The sequence below is a fragment of the Equus quagga genome, chromosome 9, assembly GCF_021613505.1.
Source record: "Equus quagga isolate Etosha38 chromosome 9, UCLA_HA_Equagga_1.0, whole genome shotgun sequence".
NCBI lineage: Eukaryota > Metazoa > Chordata > Mammalia > Perissodactyla > Equidae > Equus > Equus quagga.
This window is the reverse complement of record NC_060275.1, coordinates 24,953,099-24,970,320: the sequence shown is the minus strand read 5'-3', so window position 1 is coordinate 24,970,320 and position 17,222 is coordinate 24,953,099. Positions and strand designations below refer to the sequence as shown.

Here is a 17,222-nt window from a genome sequence, read left to right as displayed (position 1 = left end):
TGGGAGTCTGTGCTTAACTTGATAAGTAATAGAGGCCTTTGCATATCAAACCATCTCTCCTCAGTAAATTGGGATGCATTGGGTTTAACTAGAACCCAAGGTTTTTCTGAGAACATTTAACACATAAATAAACACAGGAGCAAAAGACTTTCTCTACTATGGCCAGACGGAAACAAATGGAAATTTAATAACATAAATAAACTGAAAACCAACTGTAAGCCATTTTATTTGTCATCAATAAGTTGTGTCATCAACAGATTAAAACAAAAATGTCACAAAAGGACACGGGCATACACACACATACGAATACACATACACACAAACATACGCACACACATATACATACACCTACCGAGCGTAAACAATAACCATCCCAGGCTTTCCAAAGCATCTCACTTTAGAGACTGCATTTAATTACACAAGGCATTCATTTTTATTTTAAAAGAGCATTTTTGCATTGCTTTATGATTATAAAAGTAATACATGCTTAGTGCAGAAAACTTGGAAAACACAGAAAAGCACAAATATGTGTCTACATTATTTACAACCCTATCTGCTAGCTATCCTACACAGCTGCTGTTTCTCTCTTTACAAAACACTCTCCAGTGTTTATTATAACGTATGAAGCATTCCCTCAATTATTACTCTATTGACTGGAATTCTGCAGGATTCTGTTCACACTGATTATCAGTACTGGTCACACCTGTTAGATTCTCAGCTTCCTTCCTTGTCTTTTCCTCTCCTCTCTCCCCTCCTTTTAAGAAAGACAGATCTCACGAGCAGCCTGAAAGCAGGGACCACGTTTTCTGCATCTCTGCACCCTGAGCACTTAGCGTGGGAGCTATTCTCCTAAGCCTCAGAAATTAAAAATAAAACTAAAAATAAAAGACAGGTGACAGAGACGAACTTAAGAAGGAAAAGGCTGAGAAATAAGCACTGAATCTATATATACTTTAAACGTTTTAAAGGAAGCATGTACCTTCCCATCAAATTTCTGTGGGGAGGAAACGAGATATGTGAAAGCAATTTAGAATTTTACTTGAGATATAATTATACAATTCCATGGTATTATTTTTGCCATCAATTGCTCTCCCAACATCCCCTTTTCTATTACAATCACAGGAGGCAAGCAGAAGCATCGGAAGAGGTAAAAGAGGGGGAATATCAGCCCCCCAGCAATGTGCTCCCAGGGAATCATTTCCCTGCTGCTCTGTTTACAGAATTTTATTTGCGTACAAGAACTGCAGGAGCTCTGGATGATAGTGGCTCTGAAAAAAATTAGCAAAGGTATACATGAGGGAGGATTCAGTAAACCTGGTTGACTATAGAACAAGTAGACAGTGTCAAATGCGGAGCATGAGGACAAGCCATCTGCAGATCTCAGAGGCGGAGGCATCCTTGCCTGTGTTCATCTAATGATCTGAACACAACTGCCAAAATGTTTTGTGCACCATCCTCCAGGCATTTTGCCATTTACATTGCATTATGGGTCAATTACAATTGAGAGATAATTGGCCTGAGTCATTTTATGGGGGGGTCACTCCATGGTGTGCCCTCCACCTTCTGCGTTACCACCAGGAGGGCGGGGACCTCTGGGAGAATTCTCTCCTATTCTCGCTCACTCACCAACTGCCGGCAGAGTTTAGAGTTCCTTTGATCTTCTTCATTCTGGAAGCTGTATTCCTTCCTTTGTCTCAGGAATGGAGAACAGGCTCGAAAAGCTGTTTTGCAAGCCTGAGAAAAATAATGTCACCGTCTTACCGTCAATGATATCAGAGAGTTCTATAATCCCAAGCAAGGAAGACAATTGAACCCAATCTGTGGTCTGGGGGCCACTGAGAGTGTGAAAATCACTTCCAGGAAGTTTGAGAACTTTAACCTTAAAGGATTTATGTTTATAAAATGGACGTGTGTATAGTTTGGGGCTGGTGGGGAGAACATAGCTATATAGTTTAGCACAGCCCTTGTCATTGTCCCGTCAAAGTAGTAGTGGATTCCTAAATTCAATCCCTCTCTCTCCCTCATGTGCGGGAACTTAAAGAAGACAAGTGATTTGATGGGACCCTCCACCCCCGGTGCTTTTGAAACACCCCCTCAAAAGCAGGCCTGAGGTTGATCCAACCCTGTTAGGACATATTTTCTCCAAGAATAAAACAAAAGCTCTATAAGGAATTGAGAAGCCAGGGGTGCGACATGTATAGCAGGCACAGTGACAGAAGCTAATTGGCATGAATAAACATCCTCATGATGTGGGCTGCCGCCCCACGGAATAAACCTGTGCCTCTCTTCCCCCATTAACCAGAGCGTGCCTAGCATGGACAGGCGCTGGGATGGGGCAGGTTGGGCAGGAACAAACAGAAAAGAACACTCTTGCTCAGAGACAGATTACACACTGAGGAGGTACCTTTTCCAGGTTTCACATGGATACACAGCTAAGTGTCCACAACTGAACTGGCAGGAGCTGAGGGTCTGGCATCTCAGCTCAACAGGGCCCCGTCACCAGTCCCTTTATGAATGGCACAGGTTTTCACGCAGGGGGTAGACAGTTGTGGACTTACCCTGGCAACCTGGGGATTCCTATCCTGCAAATGGACCAGGAGGGAGTCTTGCGTCTGCTTGACCTGGCTGGCGAAAAATTTCTTCCATTTCCACCCAGCGAAGGCAGCCAATTGCCCAAACAAGACAAAGGCCGAGTATCTGAGATTGTCATTGTCCTGTGAACGCCCCATGAACAAAAAAACAAAACCCAGGTCATTACCAAGAGGCAACTGCATCAGAGACCATCACAGCCACCCGTACTTTGCGGCACGTTACACGGCGGGCCATCAGATCCCGTCTCAAGCACTTAGCCGGCTGGGGTGGGGGACAGAGTGGAAAGGGGCTGTCTTCAAGGAACCTCTTCTCCGGCAGACAAGAGGGTTAGACTGGGGGATCACTGCTGATACTCCCAGCTTCCCAGCTTTTTCTTCATTACTTAACGTTTTTAAAATCACATATATTTATATGGTTCAAAATAACCAAAAACGTTTATTTAAAAAATTATTCTCCTTCCTAGCACACTCCACCTGCCACCAAACTTCCCTCCCCACAAGTGAGCAAAGTTATGTTTTGTGTGTATCCCTCCAGAAAATTAAGAAGAAAAAAGAAAAAACCAATAAACATCATCTTTCCTATGTTTTTACACAAATGGAAGCATACTCTATCGCTCTTACACAGATTGATTTTTCCATCAATCTATCTGGGAACTCCTCTTTCCATGTCAATACATAAAGACTCTTTCTTTTTTGGCTGCACCATTCGGCCCCTTTTTGTTACTCCCAGCATTTTTGCCAGATCATCTCTCTTTACTTTCGGTCTGCATTTCTCCCATCTTTAGTAGATACAACAATTATGTTTCTTCCCTGACACCCTGCCAGCTTGTAGTCTGAATGGCTGGTTTGCCCCTGAGGGCATGTCACGAGTTCAGCCCTTTCTTCTTCTCCAAGGTGAGCTGTCTAGTCCAAGTATCTCCCTTTCCAGGCGAGGAGACCAAGGCCCAAGGTACATCAGTGACTTGCCCAGAGTCACACCATCAGGTAACAGAGAACCAGGCTAGTAACCCCGCCTCCTGACTCTTGGTGCGGGAACTTTTATATCAATGTTTCCTGGTCCTGTCCAGCTCCAGGTGAACTAGAGGGAACAGGGCCATGACACACCTCCTCAGGGGCAAGGAGCACCTAGAATTGTAGGCCACAGACACTCAGCAAGACTAAAGACCATGATCATTTTGTGAAGTATTTTAAAATACTGTTTTAGCACTTGTGACACATAGAACAATTGCTTTCGTGTTATACTTCCTTTACTGTTCCACCAATGTGTGTGTGTGTGTGTGTGTATGTAATTCAACTAACATTCACTGAGACCTGACTCTATCCAAAGTTCTACCCTGATGCTATGAGATAACAGGGATGTGTAAGACGGGCGCCTGACCCCCTGACAGTCATCTAGTGGGGGACAGGTGCACAAGCGAGCATGGCATAAGGCAGGGAGTGAAGAGCACTATCCTAGAGATACAGACTGGCAGGAAACAACTCTCCATGACTATTTCCAGGTTTCTATACAACCAGGGCTTTCTGACCAAAATTCACAGCCAACCTAGGTTTAAGAAATGACTGCATGGCAAACAAGCACTGGAAATTAGGATAGCACCTTCAGAGAGACTTAGAGACATCTCCTCTGGGACATCTACTTACATTCCAGGGAGGCTAAGTAGAGACCTTCCTCCCTGCTCCCCAGAGAGGACTGGTTTACATTCCAGAGCAAAGGTCTCTGTCTCTCTGAGAGGGAGGAGAGGCAAACGTGCCAGCAGCACCTATATAAGCTCCTGGTTTCATCATTTCAAGGTTTCTCTTTCTCCTGTGTGGTGCAAGCACATCTGGCACTCACTGTGTTACTCCATGGGGAATTAGGTGTGAGGAACTCATGTAAGAAGCTCTATGAGTAAATAAAAGGTCTGTTCTCTGTTCTGTAAGTCTTGTTTTTCCGTTAGTGTGTGTGTTTGTGTGTAACTGTGTGTGTAATCAGTTAGCTTTCAAGGAAGCCATCTGAGAGTCCTCAGTTTCAGACTAAACAATGTATCAGTGCACTTTTTGCACAGTCTGCCTTGTCGCCTGGCAGCTAAGAGTGCAGGCCCTGTTGTCAGAGGGCCTGGCTCCATATCTGCTAACTGGTTCTGAGAACCTTGGGCAAATTATCTAACGTTTCTGTGCCTTTGTTTCCTCACTCATAAAGTAAAAATAATAATAGTGCCTATCTCACAGGGTTATTGTGAAGATTGTATGAGATAATCCATGTAAATTGCCTAGCACCATGCCTGGCACTCAGTAAGGGCTCACTAGATGCTAACTATTGTTATTGTTACATTTATGAGAGAGCAGTGAATACATGTTGGTATTGTCGCCATCATCATCATCATCATCACCACCGTCATCATCATCACCGTCACCATCACCGTCATTATCATCATCATCAGTGTACATATATTCACTTCTCTATTACAATGAAAACTCCTTGAGGGGTAATGATGGAATCCTACACTTCTTTATGTCTTCAAAAACCCCAGCACAGTACTAGCTCTCAATAAGATTTACTAATAAATAAGTAAATAATGGAGACTTTGTTCCCTGAGAAACACACTACCCAGGGCTCACATTTCTAATCCTACTTTGATTTTAATAACCCAAAATTTTTCCAAGTTGTCTCACTTACGTCATCTAACAAAGTCCTGGTCTGAAGAGTGATGTCTACGAAGAAGGAGCCCAAACCTTTCCCCTGGATCTTGCCCAGGATGATGGTCAGAGTCTTCATACTCTCATGGATGACTTCAAAACTCACAGGGTCATACAATCCATGCACCAGCAGGTCTAGGACAATTTTCTTATACTTTCTCACCTGTCGTCAAGGTTTGAAAAGCATTAGTGGTACAGGAATTGCTCCCCATGAGTTGAAAAGCAACTCCACTTCTAATCTTCCAATAACCTAGGACTTGGACTGAGAGACCATGACCTTCTTCAGGATCTGCCGTAACAGCTCCCATCAAAATACAAATGCTTCCATTAACCTGAGCCAAGAGCCCAGCACAGTCTTGGAAGGAGAACGGAAAGAGCAATCTGGAGCGTGGCCTATGGGTAGATGAGGCTGGGCAGGGTATCAAGGAGGGCGGCGGACCTGGATGATCTAGGGATCAAGGGCACACTGGTACCTTTATAGGGGACAAGAAGAAATGGTCACTGAAGTTGACAGATGCTGAAGGAGATGGGAAAAACATCTTTTACTAAACGAGCACAAATTATTAGAAAATAAATTAAATTCACCAAAGAGGGTGATGTCCAGCTGTGTGTTAATTCTGCCTGCAGCTCTTTTCCCCAAGGCTGATAATACTGAGGTGTGATGACCCTAAGATGACCTCAAATGGTCATGCCTTTGGACAATCTCCTTCCCTCGAGTGTGGGAGGAGCCAGTGGCATGCTTCCAGCCTATCAAATATGACAACAGTGATGGGATGTCATTCCCATGGTCACTTTACATTATATAAGACTCTATCTTAGCAGACAGGAGTGGGAGACACTCTCCCGTGGGCCTTGAAGAAGTAAGCTGCCATGCTGTGAGATGGTGCTTCTAGGAGCCAAGAGTGGCTAGACAGCAAGAAAACAGGGTCCCTTAGTCCTACAACTGGAAGGAACTGAATTCTTCCAACTGCCACATAAGCTTGGAAGAGGACCCTGAGCTTCAGAATGGAATACAATCTATCTGACCCACACCTTGAGTGCTGCCTTGCAAGATGCTGAGCAGAAGACGCAGCTAAGCCGTACCTAGACTCCTGACCCAAGGAAACTGTAAGACAATAAATGCGTGTTGCTTTAAGCTCCTAAATCTATGGTGATCTGTTACACAGCAATAGATAACTAGTATATGAGGTACCATATCCAGTCCTGGGGACTCCAGGCCGTGAGGGTTGACTGAGCACCACCTTCCCTTCCTACCTTGTCCGGGGTCTCACAGGCCATGGTCCCCAGGCCTCTGATTGCCATGTGACGCTTTTTAGCACTGGGGTCATAGGCTTTTTCTGCCAAGATGAAAAACACATTCTTCAGAGGCTCCTGCTTCTGGAACCTCAATTTCCAAGACACCTGCATGGTGAGTCAAAAATGTATTAATTTGGGAGTGTTCAGAGTCACAACCAACCCCAATCTCAAACCCAACCCCTCCCCCTAAAGAAAATCCTGTGTTGCCTGCTCAATTCTACCCCTTCTTTCTCTATCTAAAGACACCTGATTTTTGCTGGAAATATATTAGTTTGATCTACATACTGAAGAAATTGATGGAGGAATGGGGGAGGGGAAAGGAAAAATAATCTAGGGCTGGTGTTGAGGTAGGTTTGGGGAAATTATGGAGAGAGTGCTCTGGGGCAGCTGCAGCTGTGACGGAGCTGAGAAGAAAGGGGGCTGCAGAAGTGTTGGGGTGAGTTGAGAATAGGGATCCCTTTCACAGGACAAGGGACACTGTGTTCCTTCCATTTCAAAGAAGAATGTCTTGACCCTCCTTCCTTCTGCAGCTCTTCCTCATTTTTCTGCCTAACTTTGTAGCTAAACATCTTGAAAGACATGCCTATACTTGCTTGCTCCAATTCCTCTCTGCCATTCTCTCTTGAAGCCTCTGCAATCAGGTTGATGCCTGCCCTGCGCCCCCACCCCCTGCCCAGTGTGGCTAAATCCAGGGGGCAATTCTCAGTAGTCATCTTACTCAACCTCTCAAGAGCATTTGCCATGTTATTAAAGCACATCTACGAACATTTCAGGACACCTGAAGGATATCCCACCCCAGAATGCATGCATCTGAGTAATTAAGGTTAGAAAAAGAAATGCCTAAATAACACAAACTGGAAAACACTGTAGTGGCTAATGCAGAAAGCTGTACTTCAAAGACTAAGCTCTAAGTAAGAGCAGAGCAAGAGAGGGGTTACCCTCTGCAGTGAGCATAGGAGCCCGGAAACTAGAGAGGCCCTGGGGTTCTGCGCTTCACAGGACATGGCAAGAATCAGAACCAAGACGATGCAAGATCCAAACAAGATCCGAGAAAAAGCCACCACCCCACCCTCCTTAGCTGTGGCAGTGCTGGACACAGGATCCACAGCCCTCTTTGGTGTTTTGGTGATTACCAAACCTCATTATTATTATTCATCACAGTCCATTCTATATTTTATTATTAAGTTAACAGCAAGTTAAATTCTCAACTCATCTTCTTGTTATCCTAGAAACATTCTATCCATGTTTAAAGAACTGTCATCAAACTTTTTTCAGAAAAAGGAACCTCAGTGGAGCGAGGCTAAATAACGCAGACCAGGCAAGCACACATGTCACAAAGCAGCTGCTGGGGAGGGACATTTGTTCATAATATTTTGTGTGAGACCTTGGAAAATAAAGACATCACTGATGTCCTTTTCCTCTTGGGCTGGGCGGTGGGGACGGAAAGGGACTGGCCCAGGATTCTCCTCTGTGCTTGATCCATAGACCTAAAAAAACAAAAATCATCATGTGAGCCACAAACACTCTTTTGAAGCCTCATTGTCAAGGTGCATCATCATACAAAACACTGAGCTGGTGAGGCTATAAAGAGATGACATCCCTGAGGCCTGCCCTCAGGAACCTGTCACCTGGGTGAGGAGACGGAAGAGTTGCATCAAAAGATGAAGAGCAGTTCAAGGCAGCCTGAGAGGAACCACTGGGGTCAAGATGGTCTGCCCCTGGTTCCCATCCGGTCCTACAGCCTTCTTGTATCAGAATCACCAAAGAAAGAGATTCTGGGCACCAACCACAGAGATTCTCATGAGTTGAAGTAAAAAGTAGCCTGAAATTTTGTGTTTTTTAAAGCTCCCCAATAATGTAAATTGGTACTGCATCTTAGAGGGGATTTTTTTATATCATTTCTTACAATTTTAAAAAGCACATATCTTTCAGCAAAGCTTTCATCCTACAGATACATTGGTACATCATATGCTCAAAGACATACATAAAGGATAGGCACCACAGCTTTTAAGGAACAATGTGATGTCCTCTAATAGATGTAATACAAATAAATTACACATTATATGTGACAACCACACAACCATAGGGTGACTACTATGCAGCCATTAAAAAGAATATTGGGGGGCCAGCCCTGTGGCCTCGTGGTTAAGTAGTGGACTTCAGTGGCCCGGGTTTGGTTCCTGAGTGTGGACATACACCACTCGTCAGCAGCCGTGCTGTGGTGATGACCCACATACACAACAGAGGAAGGCTGGCACAGATGCTAGCTCAGGGCGGATCCTCCTCAAGCAAAAAAAGGAAAAGTGGCAACCGATGTCAGCTCAGGGTAGATCTTCCTCACAGGAAAAAAAAGAATGTTGGGTAGTTCTACATATGCTAAAATGATCTCCAAAATATACTGTTGGCTGAAAAGTACAAATCAGTGTGTAAGGATGCTACCATTTGTATACAAACAAAACTAGGGAGGGGCTCTATATGTACATACATGCCTGCACATACATAGAACAGGGAAGAATACCCAAAAAACTTTAACAAAGATTGCCTCTTCGGGTAGAATCTGAGCAACTGAGGTGGGAGGGAGACTTACTTTCTTCACTCTTTTTTTATAGATATACAGTTTGCAATTTTGCCACATGTGTATATTACTTAAAATATATATTATAAATAAATTATAGCTCACACAGTGATTCTGACCTACGGCCTGGTTTGAGACCCACTAGTGTAAACTAGGGTTTCCAAGACTTCAATGTGCACTTGAATCATCGGAGGATCTTGTTAAAATGCAGGTTTGGACTCAGAGGGGCTGGGGTGGGGGCTCCAGATTCTGCCTTTCCTGTAAGCTCCCAGGGCACCAAGGCAGCCAATCCAAGGACGACACTTCGAGGGTGAGGGTGTCGAGTTAAGTGCTACAGAAGTCAGGAGAGGACTGTGGCTGGGACAGCTGTAGAGACCTGCTCTAAAGGAGAGACAGAGGTATATTTGACACGTTGGGGTTCCAATGGGACTCCACGTAGGCAGCATCATGGTCTGGTAGTAATAGCAATGAAAATTGTAAGAGTGGTAAAAGATAAGGCTACAGGAACTGTTAAAGGCCAGTGGTGTAGGACTTTGACTGCTAAAGAGTTTAGTTACAATTGGTTTTGTTTTTGAGGTGAAAGCTACATTACACACAATTAACTATTTTAACAATGCTGGGAAACCATCACCTCTATCTAGTCCCAAAACTTCTTCAACACCCTGAAGGAAAATCTCGTAAATCCCATACCCATGAAGAGGTCACTCCCCATTCTGCCCTCCCACCCCTGGTAACCATGAATCTGCTTTCTGTCTCCATGGATTTACCTGTTCTAGATATTTTATAGAAATGGAATCATACAATGTTGTTATCTTTTGTGTCTGGATTCTTTCTCTTGGCATAATGTTCTCAAGGTTCATCCACACTGCAGCCTGTATTGGTCCTTCATTCCTCTTTATGACTGGATAATATTCCATTATATGGATAGATCACGTTTGTTTATCCATTCATCTACTCATAGACACTTTTGGTTGTTTTCGTCTTCTGGTTACTGTGAATGATGCTGCTATGAACACTGATGTACAGGTATGTGTTTGAGTAACTGCTTTCAGTTCTTTTGGGTATATATCTAGGAGTGGAATTGCTGGGTCATATGGTGACTCTATGCTTAACTTTTTGAGGAAAGGCCCAACTGTTTTCCACAGTGGCTGCATGATTTTACATTTCCATCAGCAATATGCAAGTGTTCCAATTTATCCACATCACCAACGTTTGTTATTTTCCATTTTTTTTAAATTTATCATTATTATATCCATCCTGGTGGGCATGGAGTGGTATGTCACTGTGGTTTTGATTTGCATTTCCCTAATGACTAATGTATCTTTTTGTGTACTTGTTGGTGATTTCTGTATCTTTTTTGGAGAAATGTCTATTCAAATCCTTTACCCATTTTTCATTGGGTTGTTTGTCTTTTTGTTTTTGAGTCATACAGTTATTTATATTATCTGGATACTAGACCCTTATCAGATACGTGATTTACAAATATTTTTTCCCATTCTGTAGGTTACCTTTTCACTTTATGATAAGGTCTTTTGATCCACAATAGTTTTTAATTTCGACACAATCTAATTTATCTATTTTCATTGTTGTTGTTGCTCATGCTTAGTGTTATATCTAAGAATCCATCACAAATCCAAGGTCATGAAGATTTACCCCTACGTTTTCTTCTAAGAGTTTTATACTTTTAGCTCTTATTTGGGTAACTGATCCATTTTGAGTCAATTTTAGTATATGGTGTATGGTTGGGGTCCAACTTTATCAGAACCATTGTCTTTTGTTTGTTTGCGTTTTCAACGTTTTTTTAGGAGGAGAAATGGCAGGCAAGTGGCTGCAGGGGTTCTCAACCCAGGCTGCATCGGAATCCCTGAGAAAATTCTAAATCCCCAATTCCCTGGCCACGCCCCAGACCAAGTCTGTCATCATCTCCAGAGGGGGGCCCAGGGAGCAGTAATTTTTAAAGCTCACCAAGTAATTCCAATGGGCAGTCACTGAACTAGGGTGACTAGTGAACAACCACGTTGGTTTGGCCAGGCTGAGTGGTTTCCTGGGACATGGGACTTTCAGCACTAAAACTGGGAAAGTCATGGGCAAACTGGGACAAGCAGGCCACCCCATTGATTCTTATTGAGTCTCAAAATTACTTAAATGCAGGCAGATGATAGGACCCAGCCCTGCTAAACAGCTGTGCTTGGGACCATTTGACTCTATTTGACCTGGAGGTGCATGGGGATTTGGTTTCTCTACCATCTTTGCCCCCCAGCTGGTTTCAGTAATGCTCTCTTGGTCCAGAAGACACTGGAGTGGTCCATGAAAACATCCTTCACCTCCTAGTCTCTATTTCACTTCATCTCTGGCCAGCAGACCTCCCCTCATCACTGCAATGAGGGACCCAAATAAAAACCCAGAAAACTGCACCCCCGCCAACTAGCAAGATTTTCCTTGTTTGAGTAAAGTTATTCTCACAGGCTTCTCACACCTGAGTGTGTATCGTAATCACCTGGAGGACTTGTTAAAACACAAATTCCCAGACCCAATCCTTAGAGTTTCTGATTCTGTACATCTGAAGCAGGACTCAATAATTTGCATTTCTAACAAGCTCCCAGGTGATGCTGGGATGCTGCTGATCTGGGGACCACACTTCGAGAACCACTGCATTAATAAAAGAAGCCACAGTATTACTATTCCATTCCTCTCCAGAATAAGGGGATTTAAAAATTCACACTGAGGAAAAAACATGCTTGGTGGTTTCTTCCTGGGGGTTTTCTGCACACAGCCTTCAGTTTCAACAGAACCTGCCACTCCTCAGGTGGAGTGCTCTGGATCAGAGCTGACAGGTGCCTGTCAATGGGTCTGAGGAGCTTAAAAGAAGCACCAGTCCCGTGGCCTAGTGGTTAAGTTCAGCACACTCCACTTTGGCGGCCTGGGTTGAGTTCCCGGACATGGACCTATACCACTTGCCAGTAGCCATGGTGTGATGGTGACCCACATACAAAACAGGAAGAGTGGCACAGATGTTAGCTTGGGGCGTATCTTCCTCGGAAAAAGAAAAAGGAAGCAAAGTTCCCTCAAGCTTAGGGCCGCTCACTGAGGAGGGCACAGGCCTCATTATGAAACAGCTGGCGTCTCTGTGCCAAGGCATAAGAAAGCCATGCTTGAAGCTTGAGAAAAGTAAAACTGGTCCCCTGGTCTTTACACTGGATCTCTCTTGCAGGATTAGCATAGCAGCTAAGGGCTTTAGTCAGCCAAGGCAGCTTCCCCAAGGCTTCAGACCCCAAGCATCCAGCCTTGTCACTTCTTAACAGGCACATCTAGAATTTAAGGTCATGGAAGGCCGTCAAACAGGGCAGAGTAAATGAGAGCTGAGCATTCTGCGTGGAAGATTCAGCACGTGGTTAGAGAGACACACACACAGCTCCACCTCTGCCAGCAGACCCCTCTCCACCTCCCCATCACAAGATGAAAACTGGTCCAGTTCAACCTCACAAGTTGTCATGGCTGATCTCGATCTTTGGTGCAGGGAAAGCAGAGCATTTCTCATGGTGTTGGCTGGGCTGCCTACCTCAGAATCTCCCAGAGTACTTGTTATAAGCTCCAGGCCTACCCCATAATTATTGGATCTGAATTGAGGGAGCAGAAGTCCTGAGCACTGCATTTTTTTACAAGGCACCTGGTGATGCCACACACATGCAGGTATATAAGAACTCCGCACTGGAAATTAAGTAACTCTAGAATTGGGATACTCCACTAACCTGAGGCCACGCATCAGGAGAGACCCCAGAAGTCAGAGGAGCCACTGGGACCGAGAGGGCAGACAGGGGAAATGTCAGTGTCTTTGCAGAGAACAAAGCATTGATGGTACATGTTCATGAGGCACACTGAATTTCACCTTCAAAATAAAATTAAAACTGCTTCGAGCTGTAGAGGCTAGGATTTGTGCACCTTTCTTAGATGCTATCCTTAGATTAAAAGTTTCCCTAAAGAATGAAACAAACCAAAAGTTAATTTGGGGTCGCAAAGCCCCTCAGCTGGGCTCTGCACCTCTTGCGCTTGCAGCTTCGTAAAGGACTGCCACCACCGGCATGCCCTCTTCCTGCCCGCAGTGTCCTCCTCCTCCTTTCCGACAAAGTCAGTCCTTTGGACCCAATCCAATCAAACCAAAGGATAACTTCCATCTGCTGCAATACAGGATCTCAGAGAGGAACATTTCAAACAAATTACAAATAAACGTAGGACACAGATTCAGAGATCTCTTAGGTGTTCTAACTCCACCCACCAGCCTGCTCACACCCAAACAGCCCTTGGCAAGGAGAGTCAGGTTTTTCTGATGGGTTTCTCTGGTCATCACAGGTGCCTAGTCTAGTGTGACTGAGACCAGGAGGCCACCTGGCCACCGTGAAGCCAAAGGCATGGCTCTGATTGCAGTTTCATTCATCCCTGTGCACATTCTTCAACACATTCTTCTTCCTCTGGGAAGCGCTTCCCGTGTGTGCGAATAATGCCCTGTTCCCTGGGGTTCACCATCCCCCAGACCCTAGAGTTTGGCTTCATGGCCGCGTTGTGCTTCTACCCAGTCCTCCTGACATACGTAGGTCTGGGCTGACTTAGAAAACTTTACGCTGACTCCAGATGCCTTTGCAAATGTAAATCCTTCTGATTCAAAATATTAGGTTTATGGTCAATAATCCTTTTACTGCTTGAACCCAAGAGGTATACTACGAAGGCCAAAATTACAAAACACTGATCTTCTCTCCTCATCTGTAAAATGAGGGGAAGAAACTGTTAGATTTTTAACAATCTTTCCAACACTGAACTTATTAATGATGATGATAATAAAATTAATAGCTACCATTCCCTGGACACGTGCGTGCCAGGCTCTATATGAAGTCCTTTCTATACACGGCAGAAGCTGCTCTAGCTGATATCTGCTTAACCAACCTGCCAGGTTAACAGTGACTCCCCAGGCGCTCTGTGGACTGTACCGACCAATGCTTGTGTCTATAGTGCCTGCTCTTGACTACTGCTGCACTTCAAGGCTTAGGGGTCAACCCCATGGGCAGGTGGTGAAGTTTGTGCACTCCGCTTCAGTGGCCTGGGGTTCACAGGTTAGAATCCTGGGCACAGACCTACACGCCGCTCATCAAGCCATGCTATGGCGGCACCCCACATGGAAGAATTAGAATAACTTACAACGAGGGTATACAACTACATACTGGGGCTTCCGGGAGAGAAAAAACAAAAAAGCTTACATGACACCTACGCTTATTGTAACTGTGAAATTTAACTAAATACTACATAAACTGATGAAATATGAGTACACAAAGGAAGGAAGTTGGTTCTATGAAAGTAAGTTTGAATATTTCGGAAAGATTTGACCATGGGAATCTAGCAAAAACCTGCTATCTAGTTAGAATTAGAATGGACAGTAAAAATTTGGAAAGTCTTAACAATCTGGAATGATGATTGGGACTGAAGGATTCTGCAGAAAGTGACTTTAAAGTGTCTTCCCGGATGTCTTTAAGTTCTCACTATATTGAAAAAAACCAAAACTAGAACTCATAGATGAAGCATCATGCATGTGGCTGATGCAAAAAAGACAATTCAAAAGACATCAACTAGTGGGTCCATATTCAAAGAAAAGGCCATAGCCCTATATTAAAGATTGATAAATTCTATATTTTAAGATAAAATAAAATATTTGAAGTATGTATCATCTTTTATAATTCTGCTTTAACCAACTTCTCCCATTAATTTTTTAAATCCAGTCCCAATCTTGCAAATAAGAGGGCTTTTCTGTATTTCATTTAATCTTCACAGTTATCTTGAGAGGTAGGTTTCATTCTGCCCATTTTAGAGAAGGGGAATTGGAGCTTAGAGTAATGTAAAAATTCACCCAAGTCAAATCGTTAGTAGTGGCAGAGTGGAGTTCCAGACTGCAAACGCTAACCTTTCCATCATCATGTTCTAAGTCTGTATCCAGCTCCTAGGCAGTGTCCTGCACGCTGAGCAGATAAGGACACACTGTGTAGGCATTTCAGTTTGAAGCATCAATATCTTCCCTTCAGTCCCTTCCCATCCTAAAGATCTTTGCTGGCTTAATATAATGATCCATAATCCATCTGTTGATCATAGATGGATTGACACACTTTGTGGGGGGAAGAAAAAAAGGCTTCGTGGTCAACATTGCCCACTTCAGCTTTACTAAGAGAATGTCTACGCCCTGTGATACCAATGACCCGAGTGACATTCCAGAAAGGGCTGGGGAGCTCAAGGGGACCGTGTCCTCCTCCCGCTGCAGTCAGGGCTGCTCCCGCCCGCCCGTAGCTGGCCCTTACCTGCGGCGGTCACGTGGGACGGGCGGCGGGAGGGCTGGAGCGCTGTTCCAGGGCAACGCGGAGGTTCCCGGCGTGGTAGCCAGATGAGATGACTCGGCTCAATTTTCCCAATCCTGAATTCCTAGCACAGAAGGGAAATGAGAAGGTGAAGCAGGGTCTGTTCAGGATAATGGGTCAGCACCGTGCTGGAAAGTGAGAATCATATGAGGGGGAAAAAAAGGTTTATATGGTATTGGGGTGGAGGAGGGAATCTCCCTCTGAAACAGACAAGGTTGTTCTAGGTGCCGCACAAGCGATGCGTTACTTCCCCAAACTCTGCTGATAGTTCCCCCTCCTCCGGGTTGCCGTGTTTTCCCGTGAGGATTGGCGCTCCGCCTGCCCTTTGCCGCCACTAGATGGCGCCATCACCCAATGGACGGGTTCCAGGAGCCTCGGCACAGCCGCAGCTGCAGCGCTTCCTGCCATAATCCTGTTGGAGCAGCATTTAATCCAAGGATGGGACACTGTGTTCCAGGCCACGCGGGCTCATTGTGAGTGATTGGTGCACCGACAACTCGAGCTTTAACCGTGCATGCCCCTTCCTGCTCAACAAACACCACAGGTCCTGAAAGAACCGATTTCAATTCTCGCGAATTTAAATGATTTATTGATAAAACAATAACCAAAAAAACCTAAGTATAACAGTAGTTGCAGAATAGGGGAGCCTCCCTCACCCCATCACTCCTCCTTCCCTGGATTCTCCAACCACGTGCATAAATCTATTTATCAATAATTATTTATTGTCTGGCCCTATGTTGGGTAATGTGGGCGATGTCCTAAAATTTTAAAAAATTACATTTTCAAAGCCCTCGGAGCTTATTTTTATGCTAACAGATAACATTTATTGAATTTTTCTATGTGCCAAACATTGGGGTAAATGTCACACAGACCGTCTCGTTTGATTCTTACAGCAAACCTGAGGCAAGTACTCATTATGATCCCCATTGTAAGGAAGGGGAAACTGAAGCACCAAGAGATGACCTTGCCAAAAGTCATGCAGTTTGTTAGTGGCAGAGTTAGAATTCAACCACAGGCGGTCTAATTCCCGAACTTAGATGCTTCACCACAATGCTATGCAGTGGGCAAGTTTGTGAAATCTAACTAGGAGATAAGTGGACAATGTAAACCAGAGAACTATGTCAGAGTGGAAGGTTGAAGGCGAAAAGGGAAGGGAAAGAAGACTGATGTTCTTGAGAAAACAAGAAGAATGAGGCTAAAACAAAACCATCTTTGGATTCCGTCCACAATGCACCACTGGTGACCTCTGAATGTGCAGTGTCAACCATGACGGAGAAAGGAACCTAGCACAACCAGAAGGACCTACAGTTAGAATACACAACTATGTGCTGGGGGGCTTTGGGGAGAAGAAGAAGAAGAAAAAGAGAAGATTGGCAACAGATGTTGGCTCAGGTGCCAATCTTTAAAAAAAAAAGAAAGGAAGCTAGACTGCAAAGTTAAGGGGCTATGTGGAAAGAGGAAATTGAGCTATCTTTCTGCAAAAGGAAGGCAATAAATAGACTGAAGCGACAGCCAGGCCAAGTAAAGGCATTTTGGTTTTCTTGTAAACTTTTAAAAACAGAATCAAGCCTGGGCATGTTTGAAAGCAGTTGCAAGGGAGACCTAAGATGTGCTGGTGCGAGTAGCGAAAAGTGGACTAGGAAGAGGTGAAGGGAGGGGCCGAGGGCGAAGGGAGGGGCCGAGGGCGAAGGGAGG

At 44.4% G+C, this 17,222-nt stretch overlaps 1 protein-coding gene across 3 annotated transcripts in view; it reads right to left on the bottom strand.

The window, feature by feature from the left end:
• Positions 1 to 361: 361 nt before the first annotated feature.
• Positions 362 to 17,222, bottom strand: part of MRO (maestro) — a 41,424-nt gene continuing 24,563 nt past the window's right edge. For all 3 annotated transcript variants that reach the window (XM_046671987.1, XM_046671985.1, XM_046671986.1), the window contains 7 exons: positions 15,471 to 15,591; positions 7,948 to 8,050; positions 6,522 to 6,668; positions 5,248 to 5,430; positions 2,559 to 2,714; positions 1,627 to 1,734; positions 362 to 1,268 (listed from right to left, as the gene is read on the bottom strand). In XM_046671987.1, the coding sequence (XP_046527943.1) occupies positions 1,215 to 1,268; positions 1,627 to 1,734; positions 2,559 to 2,714; positions 5,248 to 5,430; positions 6,522 to 6,668; positions 7,948 to 8,046 (747 nt within the window). In that variant the 5' untranslated portion in view covers positions 8,047 to 8,050; positions 15,471 to 15,591 and the 3' untranslated portion in view covers positions 362 to 1,214. The remainder of the gene's footprint in view (positions 1,269 to 1,626; positions 1,735 to 2,558; positions 2,715 to 5,247; positions 5,431 to 6,521; positions 6,669 to 7,947; positions 8,051 to 15,470; positions 15,592 to 17,222) is intronic.